This window comes from Protomyctophum parallelum (assembly GCF_964188405.1).
Source record: "Protomyctophum parallelum genome assembly, chromosome: 9".
In the NCBI taxonomy this organism is placed as follows: domain Eukaryota; kingdom Metazoa; phylum Chordata; class Actinopteri; order Myctophiformes; family Myctophidae; genus Protomyctophum; species Protomyctophum parallelum.
The window spans coordinates 27542722-27559467 of NC_139706.1; the positions used below are offsets into that span (position 1 = coordinate 27542722).

The 16746-nt window shown below is 40.4% G+C and overlaps 3 protein-coding genes across 6 annotated transcripts in view; 1 reads left to right on the plus strand and 2 right to left on the minus strand.

The window, feature by feature from the left end:
* Positions 1 to 5894, minus strand: part of stim1a (stromal interaction molecule 1a) — a 38759-nt gene extending 32865 nt beyond the window's left edge. For 2 of the 4 annotated variants that reach the window (XM_083772817.1, XM_083772816.1), the window contains exons 1-3: positions 5647 to 5894; positions 3934 to 4060; positions 381 to 511 (exon numbers count right to left, since the gene is read on the minus strand). In XM_083772817.1, coding sequence (XP_083628943.1) covers positions 381 to 511; positions 3934 to 4048 — 246 coding nt within the window. In that variant the 5' untranslated portion in view covers positions 4049 to 4060; positions 5647 to 5894. The remainder of the gene's footprint in view (positions 1 to 380; positions 512 to 3933; positions 4061 to 5646) is intronic. The other 2 variants (XM_083772819.1, XM_083772818.1) reach the window with 1 other exon arrangement.
* Positions 1 to 16666, plus strand: part of chrna10a (cholinergic receptor, nicotinic, alpha 10a) — a gene marked incomplete at both ends in the record, with an annotated part of 108587 nt that extends 91921 nt beyond the window's left edge. The window contains 4 exons of the mRNA XM_083772822.1: positions 14473 to 14618; positions 14750 to 14904; positions 15385 to 15917; positions 16011 to 16666. Of these exons, the coding sequence (XP_083628948.1) occupies positions 14473 to 14618; positions 14750 to 14904; positions 15385 to 15917; positions 16011 to 16666 (1490 nt within the window). The remainder of the gene's footprint in view (positions 1 to 14472; positions 14619 to 14749; positions 14905 to 15384; positions 15918 to 16010) is intronic.
* LOC310864830 (post-GPI attachment to proteins factor 2-like) lies at positions 9328 to 11601 on the minus strand (the record flags this gene model as incomplete). The annotated part of the gene is made up of 5 exons (XM_083773624.1): positions 9328 to 9458; positions 9834 to 9942; positions 10384 to 10490; positions 10784 to 11033; positions 11434 to 11601. 5 exons carry the CDS (start codon positions 11599 to 11601, stop codon positions 9328 to 9330), a joined length of 765 nt encoding a protein of 254 aa, XP_083629750.1.
* Positions 16667 to 16746: the final 80 nt, after the last annotated feature.

A 16746-nucleotide genomic window follows, 5' to 3' on the forward strand; every position in this document is an offset into this window, starting at 1 on the left:
TCGGTGTTGGCTACTAAAACTAAATCTACAAGCCTAGCCTACCCCGCGTAGCATTGTGATGGAGGAGGGCTGTTTTACTGCGACAACATAATCCAGGAAGTAAGTGAGCCCAGTGTCTATGACATCATGGACACTTTGAAATACTAAAATATCTAAAAACATATATTACTCACATAAAAGCCCCAGGAAAGTGTTCCTTGTCTTCCAAACTTCATTAAAATAAGTTGCAAAAGGGGTGAAGTGTCCCTTTAAGATGGTAGATCCTGCCTAAAACCATTATGGTATGATATTGTTGCCATATCGCAACAACAAAGCCATGTATCTCCTCCAACAGAACAGAAACACCTGTAGGAAATGACATTCTGAGATGTAGTACTTACACCATCTGTCTCCGACACATCTACGTTGCCGTTTTCATCATCATCCATCTGCTTGTGGATGTTCCGGATAGCCTCAAAGCTGAGAATGGCATTTTCATCCAAGCACAGTAGCTCATCAATGCGGCAGAGTTCTAGTGGATAAACATAGTCATGCTAGTCAGTCAAAAGAAATGAGAAAATATTTTACCACAATGTGGCAACTGTTTAGTTTAATTATTTTTATTAGAGTATTTGTGTAGCCTGTTACAATTACTAATTGCGTTAATTCAATGAAATACAGCTCAACTGGATGCTATATAGGAGGTGTATAGGAGGCTTCCATTTTGTACCAATAATCATATATTTCAAGCTAAAAAGACTCTCACTGATGATTCTGTCCAACACAAACTGAGTAAAAGTGTGTGGCACTGAGACCCCAAAGGGTCCAATTTCAGGTAATTTTTTACACTATTCCAAATGTTACTACCTAATTCAGTGTAAGTATTACGATTAAAATGGCTTGATTGAAACAGGCAAAAAGGTATACAGATATCTAGCACTATGTTCATGTGCTAGTTGTGGTGCTTTTTCTGCTGGAATCTGACATATCTCTTTGCTCCACCATTTCTAGAGCCCCCAAACAGCGTGCGGAAGTGCAAAACTACCTGCATATTGCATGCAAGAAGTGACAAAGTCATTGTGTTCCTGTAACCACAGCTAACATTAGCATGCTTAGCAGATGTTTGAAGTAAGTCCTAGCTCTTGCAGTAGCTATGCAACTGCTGAAAACAAAATATGAAGTTGAGAATTCTAAGTTTCAGTAGCCAGGTGAAAGACTTTTTGCAGTGGCTGCTTCAAATGGCAGTGTGATTTGATTTTATAACCTCTTCTCACACTTTGTTACAAATATTCACATTGGGAAGTAAGAGCAGCCATAGCATCTCTACTGCAGTTTGAGGTTCAGTGCTTTGCTCAAGGGAACTTCAACAGTGATTGTTACAGTAGATGCACAGAGAGATTAAAACAAATGAGAAAAATCTAAAAACACAAAAAGAACAGACACCAGCTGGGAGACATACATTTTTAATTAAGTCATTCAAGAGAATAGAATAAGTAATGTGTCTTGGTTTCTGGGAGGGCATATTCTTTCTTGGACCCCCAAAATACACTGAGAAATTATTCAGTGTAATGGGATCTAGGGGCCAAGAATGAAGACGAGAGAGACTGAATTGTATCATGGTGAAATGAAGGCTTCAGTCAAGATTAGGTAAATTCCATGGACTTTTCTAATTTTGTGTGTTTTGCATTATGAATTTTGGTTTCAAATATCAGCTAACACAAGGTTCATTCAATTTCAGTAAGGCACACTGAACTAGCTGACTAGGAGGTTGACCCTGGCCTGTTTCCACATCTCTTGTGAACTTATCACATGCCCGCAGCAGTCTGTTTGCTCTAGTCATGGTTATGAAACAGTCTGCATTCTGCAGGTGGAGCCTGTCTGCCCTCATCTTCCTCCTCTCTCCAAAGGGATTAGAAACACTCTGCCACAGATCAGCCTGCCACTCGCACTGAAAGGAAATTTAGTTTGGCCTTTACTGCAGACACTCGGGGGGTGTGTGAAAGATCTACTTTTTCAGTCAAAAATGGTCAAACTGGATTCACAAGAACCACCTCTGGAATTGTGCAAAATGCATCTCAGTCACAACAGGTACCAGACATTTAAGCAGCAAGTTAACCTTTCACTCAAGCAGAAATGTTTGCCACTTCCCCAAGTCAAGGCATGTTTGTCAGCCTTAACTATCGTTTTATATAACACAGGAAAAAACTCACTCAATGGCTTATTATAAGACTTTTATAACAGAACTTTGTTTGACAATCTGAATTACAAAATCATTACCCTCTCCAATACAAAGAGTTAGGCGACACAAATGTGCCTCTGCAGTGCAGCTAAAGTGGGATGGAGCAGGTTTTTTGTTGGACACCTGGCCCAGACACGCAGGTTTAGAAAAAGTGCTGACAACACATAAGCGTTGCTTTAAATAAATACACTGGTGAGTTTCCACTTTCCAGGTCACAACATTGCATTCCAGATAACTGGTTATGCTCACAACATACAATAGGAAATACATAAGTGAGTAGTGAGTCAGTCAAAATGACGTTTTAGAAGCTTAAGACATGTATTACTATAGTATGACACCATTACTATGACCCTACCACGACCACCTGTAGCTCTCTCACGCACCAAACTTTCATTCCATACTCATTTGGTTTGCAAACTTCCAGAGACAAAAGATAAGATATTTACATACCAGCCTGCCTTTTTTAAGCACAGTTACGCAAGTCATATTTGTGCTTGTGTGTAGATGGGAACACACTCTTCTCTGAACCATTCTAAGCCAAAGAATTAACACAATCACAGATTTGTTTCTGGCAAGACTCGAAGGCCACAGTCGGGAATCAATTCTTCCCAGGAGGACCATACCCTCTTCGGACAAGTGATACACATTTGTAAACTGTGCACAAGGTGCACAACAAACCTGTGTACAAAACCTGAATGGTTTAGTGAGGAACGTTGTGTTCCGTACTAGTCCTTTCCTTACTACCGTTTACCAAATGAATCCTTTATTATGTGAAAAAAACTACCATTTCAGCTACAATTTAACCAGGCTCCAATGCTCCATCCATGCTCTTTAATATTCTCACAATATTACTGATCGTTCAATAAATTAATTACAATAGATTATCAAGGCAGATAAATTATAAAAGCAACAGTTAACACAAGATGCAGCAAAAAAAAATAGTTTCCTGTGCACTTCACTAAAAAGGGTAGGGTATGCTCCGTTGTGTTCATTCTTGTTTTGCTGTTAGCATGCTACCATAGAACGTTTGCGTTCCCCATTTTTCAAAAGCACTATAATGTATAATATACATTATTCCATTTAGATTTTTTTCCATATTATGGAAAAAAATCTAAATAGAATAATTACTGTGTGGACAACTGGACATTACTATGGGGAAGTTGTATTGCAGAATGTAACCCTAAAAGCAAAACAATCACTTCCTGTAGCTGCGCTGATTAAAGGAAAGTGAAAACTGAATTAATTGCAACAGAAGAATGGTGGGGCCCAAATAGACATTTGTCAGGTATCTTCCATGTTGCTTAAGGTGTTATAGTCAAATAACGTTAAGTTAAGAAATGCTGTGAAGTGATTAAAAATGCCTGTTGCAACTTAAGATTTGTCTTCTAACTAAACTGTGGTGATGTGATGCAAAAAGTTATTAATTAAAATGAGGACCCGTCTTACGCCTCACCTGACTACCAAAATCAGCTAGTGGGTACTTCTCTTGTTTGACTGGGTGCCATGATGATCTAAGTCTAAGTTAAAGGACAAGGCTTAATGGTGAGTACATACCCTGACTATTCTCAGCGCAGCTACATTTAGAACCTGTACAATTTCACAGATAGGGAATGCAATCTTGGCAGTGCAAATCTAGTCTGTACAGTTACCTAAAAGGAATGATGAAAAAAAAATACAATTCTCAAAAGGCACTGATTTGATCATTTATTACTCACCTGACAAGCCATCTGTATGTCTGTCCAATGTGGCCATACAGGTTTTTTCAGCCCAACTTCCAGCAACAGTACACAGAAATAAAATCCATGTAGTCACCAATTTCCTGAAGTCCATAACGAAGGTTTGCTGTAAAATAGGAAGTAGATTAGCGTGAAATGTCTCAGAGTTTCACAGATGCATATAAAAAACCCAATTTGTGCATTATGCACTCGACCGGTTCAATGGCCTTGGCTTGGGGTGAGATCTGGGGTTCAATCCCCGGCCGAGTCGTACCAAAGAATGTACCCAATGCCACCCTGCTTGGCACTCAGCTTTAAGTATTGGATTGGGGTAAATCCATGCGACATACTACTGTCCGTAGCGTAATGTCCAGTGGGTGCACTTGTAAGGAAACAGGAGATTAGGCTCCTCCTGACCCCAATGATCCCAATGCTAGTATGCTACTATGCTCTCCATCCATCTTCAACCACTTATCCGTAGTCGGGTCGCAGGGGCAACAGCTCCACCGCAGAGCTCCAGACTTCCCTCTCCAGAGCAACATTAGTAACTTCCTCCTGGGTGATCGCGAGGTGTTCAAAGGCCAGTGTGGCGATGCAATCCCTCCATCTGGTCCTTAGTCTTCCCAGGGGTCTACTCCCAGTGGGACGTGCATCGAGGACCTCTCTAGGGAGATGCTCAAGAGGCTTCCTAAGCAGATGCCCGAACCACCTAAGCTGGCTCCTTTCCAGGCGAAGCAGCGACTCTACTCAGTCTCTCTCGTCTGACTGAACTTCTCACCCTCTCTAAGGGAGATGCCAGCCACCCGTCAGAGAAAACTCATTTCGGCCACTTGTATTCGCGACCTTATTATTTCGGTCATGACCATAGTTCAGTTGAGAGGTTAAAATAACGTTTTATTCATTGAAATCGGTTGGGTTGTATCTTTAATAATGTAATGTAATCTAACTTGAACTTTTCTTTGGTGGTGTTCATCTCGACCAAAAAAAGTGTCGTGTCGTACGCACAAAAATAACGTATTTGGCCGAAAATAGCCGATCCACAAACTCGGCAGACCTGCAAGCATGTGAGCTTGTAGATCAGATATATCCGGTGTGCGGCACCGTCCTACAACTAATTATAAATCTGGCTGAAATCCAAAGGGCCGTACGACCCCACCAAAATACAACATACGTAGACGTATTTTCCAACTGTACAAAGAGACAATGTCCACGCGATTAAGTTCCGCTACCGCAGTCTGACATTCTGGCTTCTCTGAGCAGCTATAGCCGTGTTAGCTAGGAGGTTTCTAGTCTAGATGAAAGGAAATTACAAAACATCACCAAGCCTTTGGGATTTAAGTTATCGTTATAATAACAAGGAACATCACTGTAATAATGCATGCATGAATGGTACAATTAGCACGTCAATGAATGTAACAAATGTGCCAGAGCTCTAACCAGACACGGCAACGCCTTTATACTCCGTAGTACGACAGTGTTGCTTGCCCGAAAAGAACAGATCTACAAGCCAACAACGCGTCGCGGTGCGATGCGTTGTTGGCTTGTAGATCTGTTCTTATCGGGGGCATTGCGACAGCCTCGCACGATGGAGCTTATACGCGGAAGGCAAGTTTTGGTTAACGTTATGGTAGCAAAGCTACACTTTTCCCATGGGTTGTAAACAGCACAATTATTTATCTATGTCTATAAAGTACAATAATATAAACAATGTACCTGTCATGTACCCTCCCTGGCCAAAACGATCCGTGGATTCAGCTCTGTTTGGACATTGCAGCAGATGGCTGGTGGTACGTGGTCCCTCAGAGTCGAAGCACAGCAGAGCAGACTCCACCTCTATCTCCCTCTCTCTTTCACTCTAGAAAAGGTCTGGTTCTATGGTTGGTTCTGCTGCGAAGCAAGCCACCCGCATTCCAGAAACAATAGAAACACAAGACTGTACGTATCGCTTTGTTTCCTGTATCTGTGTGAATGTGACGTACGTGTACGCGTCCGCCCCTTTAGCAGACCAGAAGTAGGTCATGTGTCTCGTGAAAAAGTGGAGAAGTGAACGAGTGGGGAGGAGGACTGCAGAGATAAAGGGCTGGTCCTGGAGGCTGAAGGGCGGGGAGGCCACTATCAGGCCAGTGGTGATGAAGCGTGGGACAGGCTATCTTACCAAATTTTACCAAAGACACTTGTCTTCTTCTACAAAATGCCTTATTTTGGTATTACCAGAGCCACTGCCAAACGTGCTGCCTCCTATGCTTGCCTTCACTGGATGTAGGTTATTGCAATTTTGTGCTTGTTTGAGAATGTTCAATGTTTCAATGCCATCTAATGCCATCAATGTGATGTACAAAGACAGTTTGATAAGTAGTCTTTTCACGATACTTATTTCGTGAAAAGACATGATAGTAATATGGACCTTCTGGCTTGATCGAACAAATGCCACCTTATTCTGAAGAATATATTGTTGGTGCACTACTTACATGGGAGATCAGTAGTAGCCTACAGAATAGGAATTAGGAACGATCTTTCACTTGGTGATACAAGCGTGAAATTTGGCATGAACATTACTCTGGGTCATCTCTTTAACTTGTTAAACCGAGCCAACCAAAAATCCAATATGGTGGCCGCCAAATGAAAAGGCCTTTTGTGGCGGTTCTGGAGTGGCAAATTGCATCCTCGTGCAGTTTACTACGGTGAACATTCTACCCTGGTCCTGCTTGATTTAACAGCTGTTTTTACTCCTATAGACAGCTATGTGTGTCCCTGGGTCCGTCCCTGGCTGGCTGCCTGGGTCCGTCCCTGGCTGCCTGCCTGGGTCCGACCGAGTCTGGTTCCGTCCGAGCACGAAAATAGCGTTTGGCTGGTATTCACGCACAGCCTAACACACACAAATACAAATTAACTGTATATTTTGATGATTTGGAGTTTGACAGTACAGTACAGAATCCAAAAGAAAGTACGCACATCTCTAAAAAACTTTCAGGTGCTGAACAAGAAGATACGTACAGGAGATACGGAAAAGGAGATGTTGTAATCACACTTTTTAGTAGCTCCCAATGCATTTTATTAAGGTTGACAATGTTTCGACCCCAAATGGGGTCCCTTGGGGACCCCCACACGGTAACTCTGTCATTTCTCAACTGTTTCGGACGCGGGGCGGCTCGCCGGAATCGTGCCCGTCCCCTGGGCGCATTCCTGGGGTTCTGGATGTTCCGGGGACCCCCGGGGACCCACACACAAGGCACGAATTCACCACCGAGTGTCACTGAACATTGCGCAGCCTAACACACAGACATATTAACTGTATATGTATTTTGGGTGTGGCAGTACAGTGACAGTACAGTACAGTAGAGGGACCCCCTGGGTCTGGAACTTGCGGGGACCCCCACACGGAGTTGCACCACTCACTTCACATGGGTGTGATTTGTTATACTATTGATAACCTCTAAATATGTTAGGGGGTATCTCATGCTGTGCTTCAATTGGCTAATGTACTACTGTCAAACAGTATGTTTCAGTTCTTTGTATCTTCCATTGTCCTAATCTACAGAGTCCCAGAGGGTTCAATCATTGATAGTTGATACTATCCTTTTCTCACTTTACAGAATTCTCAAAGTGCTACAGCAAATGAATAAAAGCTAAAGAAACAACACACCATTAGTGTGAGTGTCATCTGTGAGTGTCATCCATTCTTTAAAAGCAGCCAGGCAATCATGGTATAGTTTGGCTTAACTGAAAATAGCCTACAGCATTTTTAAAGAATGGATGACACTCACAGATGACACTCACACTAATGGTGTGTTGTTTCTTTAGCTTTTATTCATTTGCTGTAGCACTTTGAGATTCTCACGTAAATTAAATCTATTATTATTATTATGTCTTCTTCTTTTGATTGATTGATTGATTGATTGATTGATTGATTGATTGATTGATTGATTGAAAGTGTTATTCACAGTATGTAGAATGGGTACATTTCAAACGAAAGCACAATACAAGTCAATACAAAAACGGGGGGGGGGGGGGTGACTTTTACTTTCAACTGTTCCCTTTCAGGGGTCACCACATGCTAGCAGTACTTAAGCTACATTCAAAACCGGGAGAGATGGTTGACAGCAGGAATGTAGACAGCACCCTGGAGCAATATATGGAGGAAGCCCAACAGCCCACGCGTGGTAAGGCCTTTAGGAGGGCCATTCAAGCCGCAGTCTGTCACTCCTGAATGAAGTGTCTGGTGCTGGGAATTTGGCGCAACGCACAGGTCCTCGCTGCACCTGGTGAGAGCAGGAGTGGGCCTGGTGAGACGTAGGAGGGGGCCCGGACATGCAGGAGTCAACCCACAGAGCCTAGACCTTCCATGCACCGGACTTCCCAGAGTAGTCCCAATGGGACTGATCGTGGGTAGCTACCGGGACGAAAGTCAAGACTTGATCACCCCGGCTGGGTCACCTGAGTGAGGGGTATGATGTTGCGAGACCCGAAACCTTGGCCCTTTGTCTCTGAAATTAAACCTTGTATCAGCGTTCTGGCCTCCAGTGTTTTCTGCACTAATTTCTTGACTACTAGGCCTGGCTACAATAGTCAATCTTTTCTGTAAGCAGATACAGTATCTTGCCTGCAGCTTGTGCAAAATGTTGCAGCCAGATTGCTAACCAACTCACACTCACATCACCCATCCTGCATAGCTTCATTGGAATAAAAGTGCATACAAATTGTTTATTTGGAATACCCTTACTATGTTACTGTGTTACAATGTTTGTGAAAATGGCACCCATGTGGTAAATGGTGCATTCATATAGCGCCTTTATCCAAGGCGCTTTACATAGATTGTGCATTACATTCACCCATTCACACACACATTCATACACCGATGGCGACGGAAACCATGCAAGGCACCAACCAGCACATCAGGAGCAATTAGGGGTTCAGTGTCTTGCTCAAGGACACTTCGACACTGACTCTGGGGGAGCCCGGGTTCGAACTGGCAACCTTGCGGGTACCATCCAGCCACTCTACCCCTGAGCCACCGCCAACCCCTTTGTAAATATGTAAAAAACTATTTCTAAGTAAAGGACAAAAACAAGCTTCCTATTGGCACAAGTTTTCTTTGTTTGTTAACTCTGATATGGCACTACTGGGACTTGATATCAACATGGAAACAGAGAAATCCCCTTTTTATATCCACCCATTCAAGTTAACATGTAATACAATGTATGTGTTCATACAAACAGTATAGGATAATAAACCAAATAAAAGCAACATTCCTTAAACCTTGTAAATTACAATGAGAAAGAAATGCATATCAAGTACAAATGCTTCAAGAAAAGCTTCAAGCAATCATAATGTGATGTATCCTTCATCAGTTGTAGGTTGAGTGATTGTACAACATAGACTATCTTTGTTTGACTCTCAGAAGTTTTTATCCTCAGAGGGTGAAATGATCATGACCTCTCTGCTTTTAAAGTCCCACAAAGCTGTTAGATGAAAGGCCATGTTGGACAGGACAACCAAATATTCAAACAGGGCAAAGAAGGTATAGCCTGTGAATGGTAGGGAAGAGAAAACAGCATTATGTAACGAGTACCTCAATACAGGTTTTGTACATACATTTGACTTTGTGATGTTTTACTTAACTTTTTATTTAAAGTCAGAAATGTATAGTCTGCCCTTCTCATCAAGATAATTTGAGCATGTATCATTAATATAATTTACAATATTTAGTTTTTAATCCACGTTTTGCAGACAGAATTTACCACTGTGATACAACAACAAAAAATGTAAGATTATATTGTGTCTACAGCATCTATTGATCTATCTATCTATCTAATGATAGACCTAGCTGTAGCTTTTTATTCATTGCTTAAAATTGTGGAAAAATCTACTAATGTAACCACATGATATACAGTTTTACTCACTTCCTGGTTCACAGTACATGTTGTGTTTCCAGAAAAAAAAAGCAGCAAAAGCACAGAAGGATATGTAGAGGACTAAGAAACGCACTTTCCAGTGGTAAGATTTAGTATCCTGAAGAGGAAATATTTTCATAAAGAGTTACTGTTTTATTATGCAACTTAACAGTTGTTTCTCCAAGGACATTTAAAATATTAGATTTTGTGTCAGATATGGAAGTGCTGTTATCATAAAATGTACAGACAATGCAGCAGGATAATTGTGAACAATAACTACCTCCAGCAGCCTCTAAGCAGTGATCACTTCATGAAACATTACAGCAGTATACTGACATGCTTTACCACAGTGCCACATTGTGGTGGCTCTTAACTTAACACGTAATACAATGTACATCAGGAGAGTGACTCGGATAAGACAAATGTAATGGCAGCAATTTACAATTTGAAATAAATGCATGTCAAGTTTAAGTACACTGACAAAAGCTTCAAGCAAACATAACAAGACAATGTGTGGCTAACATGAGAGATGTTTGTGTTTTGAGAGGGAGTTCCTTACCTCAGGACTTAGTGAGTACCTCTTGATAGTATTCCACAACCAGCAGGTTATCGACATGTGGATAAGAGCACTGATAAGGAACAGGACAAAGCCTTCCTTATGTACAACTAAAATGGGGTGAAAGGATGCCAATGACCATGAATTAATGACATGTTATGAAAAGTAACAAAGACAGTTTAGTATTTTGTCATCCTTTTGACATACTAACTAACCCACAAATATTTCTGTAATGACTGCAACCAAACTATGCATAGTATTTCTGTGAACTGTTGGAGAGCGCAGTGACTAAACATGCTTTACTATTATGAATAATATGAACAAAACAAGCTGTGGGGTAACAATTCAATTAAGGGCTAAACACAAACCATTGATTCAGCTTGAAAATATATTGATTACTCACAGTATGTCTCACTGGATGACACATAAGTAAGGAGCAAGAGACCCAAGTTTTCAAAGAAGGCAAAAACAAGATTCAGGAAGCTGAGTAAACTCTCAGGGAACCTTGATGTGAAGCGTCCTTTATACAACTTAAAGTATGTCACGGCTACAAGAAACCTTGGTGCTGAGTGTAGTCCAATACAGAATCTCCAGATGTGGCATTCAGGGCTTAGGCTTATTGAGGCACTAATAGATGGCAGATAATTAGGAACCTAAGAAAAATGATAGACTATATCAGGTGATGCTGTAAATGGACATGAACATTTTAAAAAGCAAGGACCCTCCAGGGACACTCAAGGGTCCTTGAGGGGGTTCTAAATTACAATATTGCATAAAAATCGGTTCAACCTATTTCATATAGCTCATTGAGAACAGCTGATAGGCCTACAAGTTCACAATGTGTTGGGAGCTATTTTCTACAAATCTTATAAAAATGAAAGAATTGAATTTTAGTGAATGTGATTGTGAGGATGAAAATATGTTTGGAAACATTTTAACACCAATCTTGTATGGAAGTAGTTGGCACAAAATAATTTCTGATGGGGGGATCCGCAAGCCAAATGCATTAATTTGAGGGTCATTGACATGAAAAAGCACTGCAAGCAGATATACCTGGCAATGCGTTCCAGTAGAATCTTCGAAATGGAAAGCAGAAGATATGAAGACACAACTTATTAAGCCAAGCAGTGGCAGGAAGACAGCACCCAAAACACAGGTGGAGAATGATATTCTGACGATCAGGGGTCTCTCATACCCCAAGGTATTTGGACTTTGTAGCATCCTAAACTGGGTTAGAAAACATTAAAATATTTTGGCTGATATTCATGCTTTCTTCCGATTTCGTGCAGTTGGATTAGTGAAATAGTAAATCGTGAAAAATACAACCAGACCATGTAGGCTATATATAACATTGTATATAGGAGGCTATAACCTACAGCTCTGTGCAGTGATCAATCTTAAACACAAATGTAGATTTGGTGTGGAATTCTTAAACAAACCTTCGTTTTCCCGCAAATAGCTCGAAATGCTCAGCCTAACATATAGCAGCCAACGTGAAAATTAAATATGAATAGTCTACCCGGAACAAAAAGCAAAACAAGCGGCCGCATTGCAATGATAAAGATGGTTGACGCAGCCTATCAAAAACGTGCACAGACCTTCGCGTATAAATTATGCAAATATGCAGCCTGCCCTATATCTATATGGATGTTTATCCTTAAAAGTTAAAAAAGGAAACTACAAATTAAAGCAATCCATTTTCCTAACAGCATACAGTTAGGATGCGGACGCGGAATAGGTTCGTCTGGAACTGTCCTTGGTGCTGATACTGTCAGGTTGTTGCCAAACAAAGAAAACATTATTATTATTTATGTTTTATTCATTATTCATTATTAGCCTGCAGTTCAGGTTTTAAAATGGAAAGGGTAGCCTCCTAAATTATTGTATCTCAATCTTTTGCCAAATAATACGCGGTGTGTGTGTGCAGGATTAAGCTTTGTCGACCCGCTGCCCCGCCTCTATGGTGAAAGGAATACCCCGTTGAAAGACCGTCTGTATAAGGTCTGTCCATACACAGCCCATATTTGAAATAAACTGCTGGTACTGGTAGGCTGTACTGCATTGTCATTTTTCATATACGCGCTCAAATGATCGAGTTAACCTGTTTTGCAAGATGAGAGTCCAAACATTAGGCATACTTTTGTTAGCTATAAATATCAATGTTTTTCCTGGTAAGTTTTTTCTTTCTTTATTTCTTTCTATCAAGAAAATTAATTGCGCCACATGCACAATAATTGTCAATCTTTACTAGTCTACCAAAAAATACCGCAAGGCTGCAAAGACTGAAATGACAATTATAAAGAAAACGACACATATATAAGTACTGCTGATCATTTTAAATTGTAGTGATATACGTATTTACTTAAATTTAGTACTCATCCTATATATATGTGTCTATGAGATGTTAAACAATTCCCGTAACCTGTTACAGGCTATATAGAATAATAATCGTTAGAACACAATTATGTGTTCAAGAAAGTGACATGTATTATTGATAACATATTTGTATGTGGCATGGAGGATATAATAGCCATTTCCAAGAGTTCAAAAGTTCAAGTTCGTGAATTTATTTCACTTAAAATGCTGTCATCTGGATTAGGCTACCTAAATCCAGAGGACATTGTAAACAGGCCTAGCAAGTTGTATTTGCAAATGTTTCTTTTTTGTGTGTTTATTTGTTTGTTTGTTTGTTTTCCCCACAAATTACAGAAGGATCTTTCCTTAAGTTATAAATTATGGGAATTGTTTTTTAAAGTATTGAGCACAATTTTAATGATCATAGCCCATGTTATGTTTCAGTTTATTTTCCTTTTCTCACTGATTCAGTATGTGTGCCAGCTGGGATTAAGAGCTAGGTCACCCAACACATATTCACTAAGGGTCAACAGAGGGATCCTCAGTCTCTGCATGCTTCATGCAGGGATTTGCCTTATCTCTAGTGTTATGGGGCAATCCAACCTGACATCCATTCTGAACCTCTTACACCATCTGTCATGTGTCCATGGCACATTCTCTGATACTCTTTCTCCAAACAGAGCATCCATATTGGTTTCACTCAGAATGTTAAGAGACAATGCTTTACCGTCAACTTGAATTTGGTCTGTACAATCAGATTATCTTTCATTCATTTCATGAATTTATTTTAGCAGGGAATATATATATTATTATTATTAATTATAACATCACTATTCTGTATATATTTTCTTGTATATCTTGCTGCCATAGTTCGACGTTAAAAGGTCAAAAGGGTTAAAAGGTAAATCAAAAAATTAAAAAAAGAAATTAGAAGAAGAAAACATTTAGTGCACATTCTGCTCAATATAAAATTAGAAAGCACATTTAAAAATGTAAAAATAGGCACATACTGTTCATCTGGATCACATAAAACAAGTACATGCTTTAAGCGACCATAACTTTGAAGTGGTACACAACAGTGGTGTAAAGTAACTAAGTACATTTACTCAAGTAGGCCTACTATACTTAAGTACAATTTGAGGTTGTATACTTTACTTGAGTATTTACCATTTTCAATACTTTTACTTCTACTCCACTATACATCTCAGATCCAAATATTGTACTTTTACTCCACTACATGTATTTTCATGTATAGTTATAGTTACTTTGTAGAATTTGATTATTGCTATAAAACACACTGACCAGTTCAGCCCTATATATAGGCCTATTCCAGTCATTTGAAAATAGCAGATCTACAAGCTATTTTCAAAATATGTTTTTTCAATACTTTTTGAACTTGTGGAATGAGACATTCTGCACAATGAGTACTTTTACATTTGGTACTTTAAGTAGGCCTACAGTACATTTTGATACGGATACTTTTGTACTTTTACTCAAGTACATTTTTAATTCTGGACTAATGTCTTTCAGAACAAATGTTTGGCTTTTGTCTTAACTGAAATGTAGGACAAATTACATCATCATCAAGTCAAATACAGCAGCAAGCCATAAGCCTGAGCTGTACTTTGTCGTATGATGGTGTCACTTTCTGACTAGAACTGTTTTTTTAACTGTGACACAAAGTATAAATTAGGTTTTAGAGAGATTTACTGAAATGTTTCCTCTCTCCTGTCCCAGTGTGTTGGTGTGCTAAGGCGAAATATGCACAGATGCTTCTGAATGATATATTTGCCAATTACAGCAGTGCATTGAGGCCTGTGGAAGACACTGATAACATCCTGAATGTCACCCTGCAAATTACTCTGTCACAAATCATTGATATGGTAAAACAAAGCACTGCTTCCCAATAAGCAGAAAACAACACAACTAGCTAATACAATTGCATTTATTTTTATTTTCTTTACACAATTTCTTTTTAATGTGGTCATTGTTAATGACCTCCCATTTCTTACAGGATGAGCGTAACCAGATTTTGACAGCATATTTATGGATACGGCAGGTGTGGATTGATTCCCTCCTCACATGGAATAAAGATGATTATGACGGACTCGATACCATCCGCATACCTAGTAGTTATATATGGAGACCTGATATTGTCCTATATAACAAGTAGGTCGGAGCGGTGTTGTGGCTGCTCTTCTGTTGGTATAGAGGCACAAGCTGAACATTCCTTGAAGCTGTTATTCACGGGAGTGTTCAGGTTCTTATCTGCTTTTTTTACACCAGTTAATATTCCACTTCTCATCTGAATGAGCGAGTATTAAATTGTGTTGACATGTAGTGTTGACATCACAACATATAAACAGAGTGTATGATGCAGATAGTCAGAGCATAGACTGAGGCATGAGTGCAAGTCAACTCCTCCCTCAGTTTCTGTACTTGTGCCTTATATCATTAATAACATTCCTCCTGTAGTCCAGCCACTAGACCTTTCCATAGTTGTATATTTTCTGTTATTGCCATGTGGGAACTGCAGTATGAAAGGAGATATCGCGGCTACATTTAAATAACTTACAAGCAAACAAACTAAAAAGTACGTTTTAGTAGAGTTGTGCAAGTCATGGCATTACAGTTGTCTCTGTATTTCAGTGCTGATGACCATTTCACTGGTTCCATGGACACCAACGTGGTGATCCGGCATGATGGACAGATTATGTGGGACTCTCCAGCTATCACCAAGAGCTCCTGCAAAGTAGATGTGGCATACTTTCCGTTTGATGCCCAGCAGTGTAGGTTTACCTACGGCTCCTGGACCTACAATGGTAACCAGCTCGACCTCCTCAATGCCATGGACGATGCTGACACGGCTGACCTTGTGGATAATGTTGAGTGGGAGGTACAAGGTATGTCCGCTAAGAAGAACGTCATCACGTATGGCTGCTGTGCTGACCCATACCCCGATGTGACATATACACTGAAACTGAAGAGGAAGGCTACGTTTTACATATTTAACTTGCTCATTCCGTGTGTGATGATCTCTTTCCTGGCCCCGCTTGGTTTCTACCTGCCTGCTGACTCTGGAGAGAAAGTGTCGCTTGGTGTCACAGTGATGCTGGCCCTCACTGTCTTTCAGCTGTTGGTTGCAGAGATCATGCCACCTTCTGAGAGTGTACCTCTTATTGGTAAGTACAATAAAATGCACTCAAACGCACATATAAGAGATCTTTGTGTGAAATAAATGTCATGGTTGAGGTGTTGTCATTTTCCATTCACAGGAAAGTATTATATTGCCACCATGACAATGATCACAGCATCCACTGCCCTCACCATCTTCATCATGAACATACACCACTGCGGCCCAGATGCCAAGCCTGTGCCCAAATGGGCCAAGACAGTCATTCTGCAGTATCTGGCCAGAATGTGCTTTGTTTATGAAGTAGGCGAGAACTGCATGTCACCGCAATCGGAAAAACAAGAGCCAGCGCCTGTAAAGAACACAAGCTGTACCATGAATGGCCAAGTTGGCAGAGAGGACTATGCATTGATCCAAGAGGACGTGTTGGAGCAGACCATGAGTCCAGTAGGCTCAATTGGCAAGAATCCTACCAGTAATTACAGTTCCTGGAAGAATGGCGTTTACATGAGCATGGACTGTGGAGACACACAGACGTCCACAGGCAGGTGCAGGAAGGGGGGAGTGAGTGATGGAGAGAATACTGTAAGAGAAATTAACTCCATGACCCAGTGGCAGGAACAGCAGCTCCTACGTAACATTGAGTACATTGCCAACTGTTACAGAGATCAGAGGGCCACACAGAAAAGAACTGGGGAGTGGAAGAAGGTAGCCAAGGTCTTGGATCGCTTTTTCATGTGGCTATTCTTTATTATGGTTTTCCTTATGAGTCTCCTCATCATGGGTAAATGCATCTAGGTGTAGAGCATCTTAGTCTGCGTATTTTAGTACAAGATTATTTGCTCATTTATCATGATGTGTAGATAATGACAAGAAGA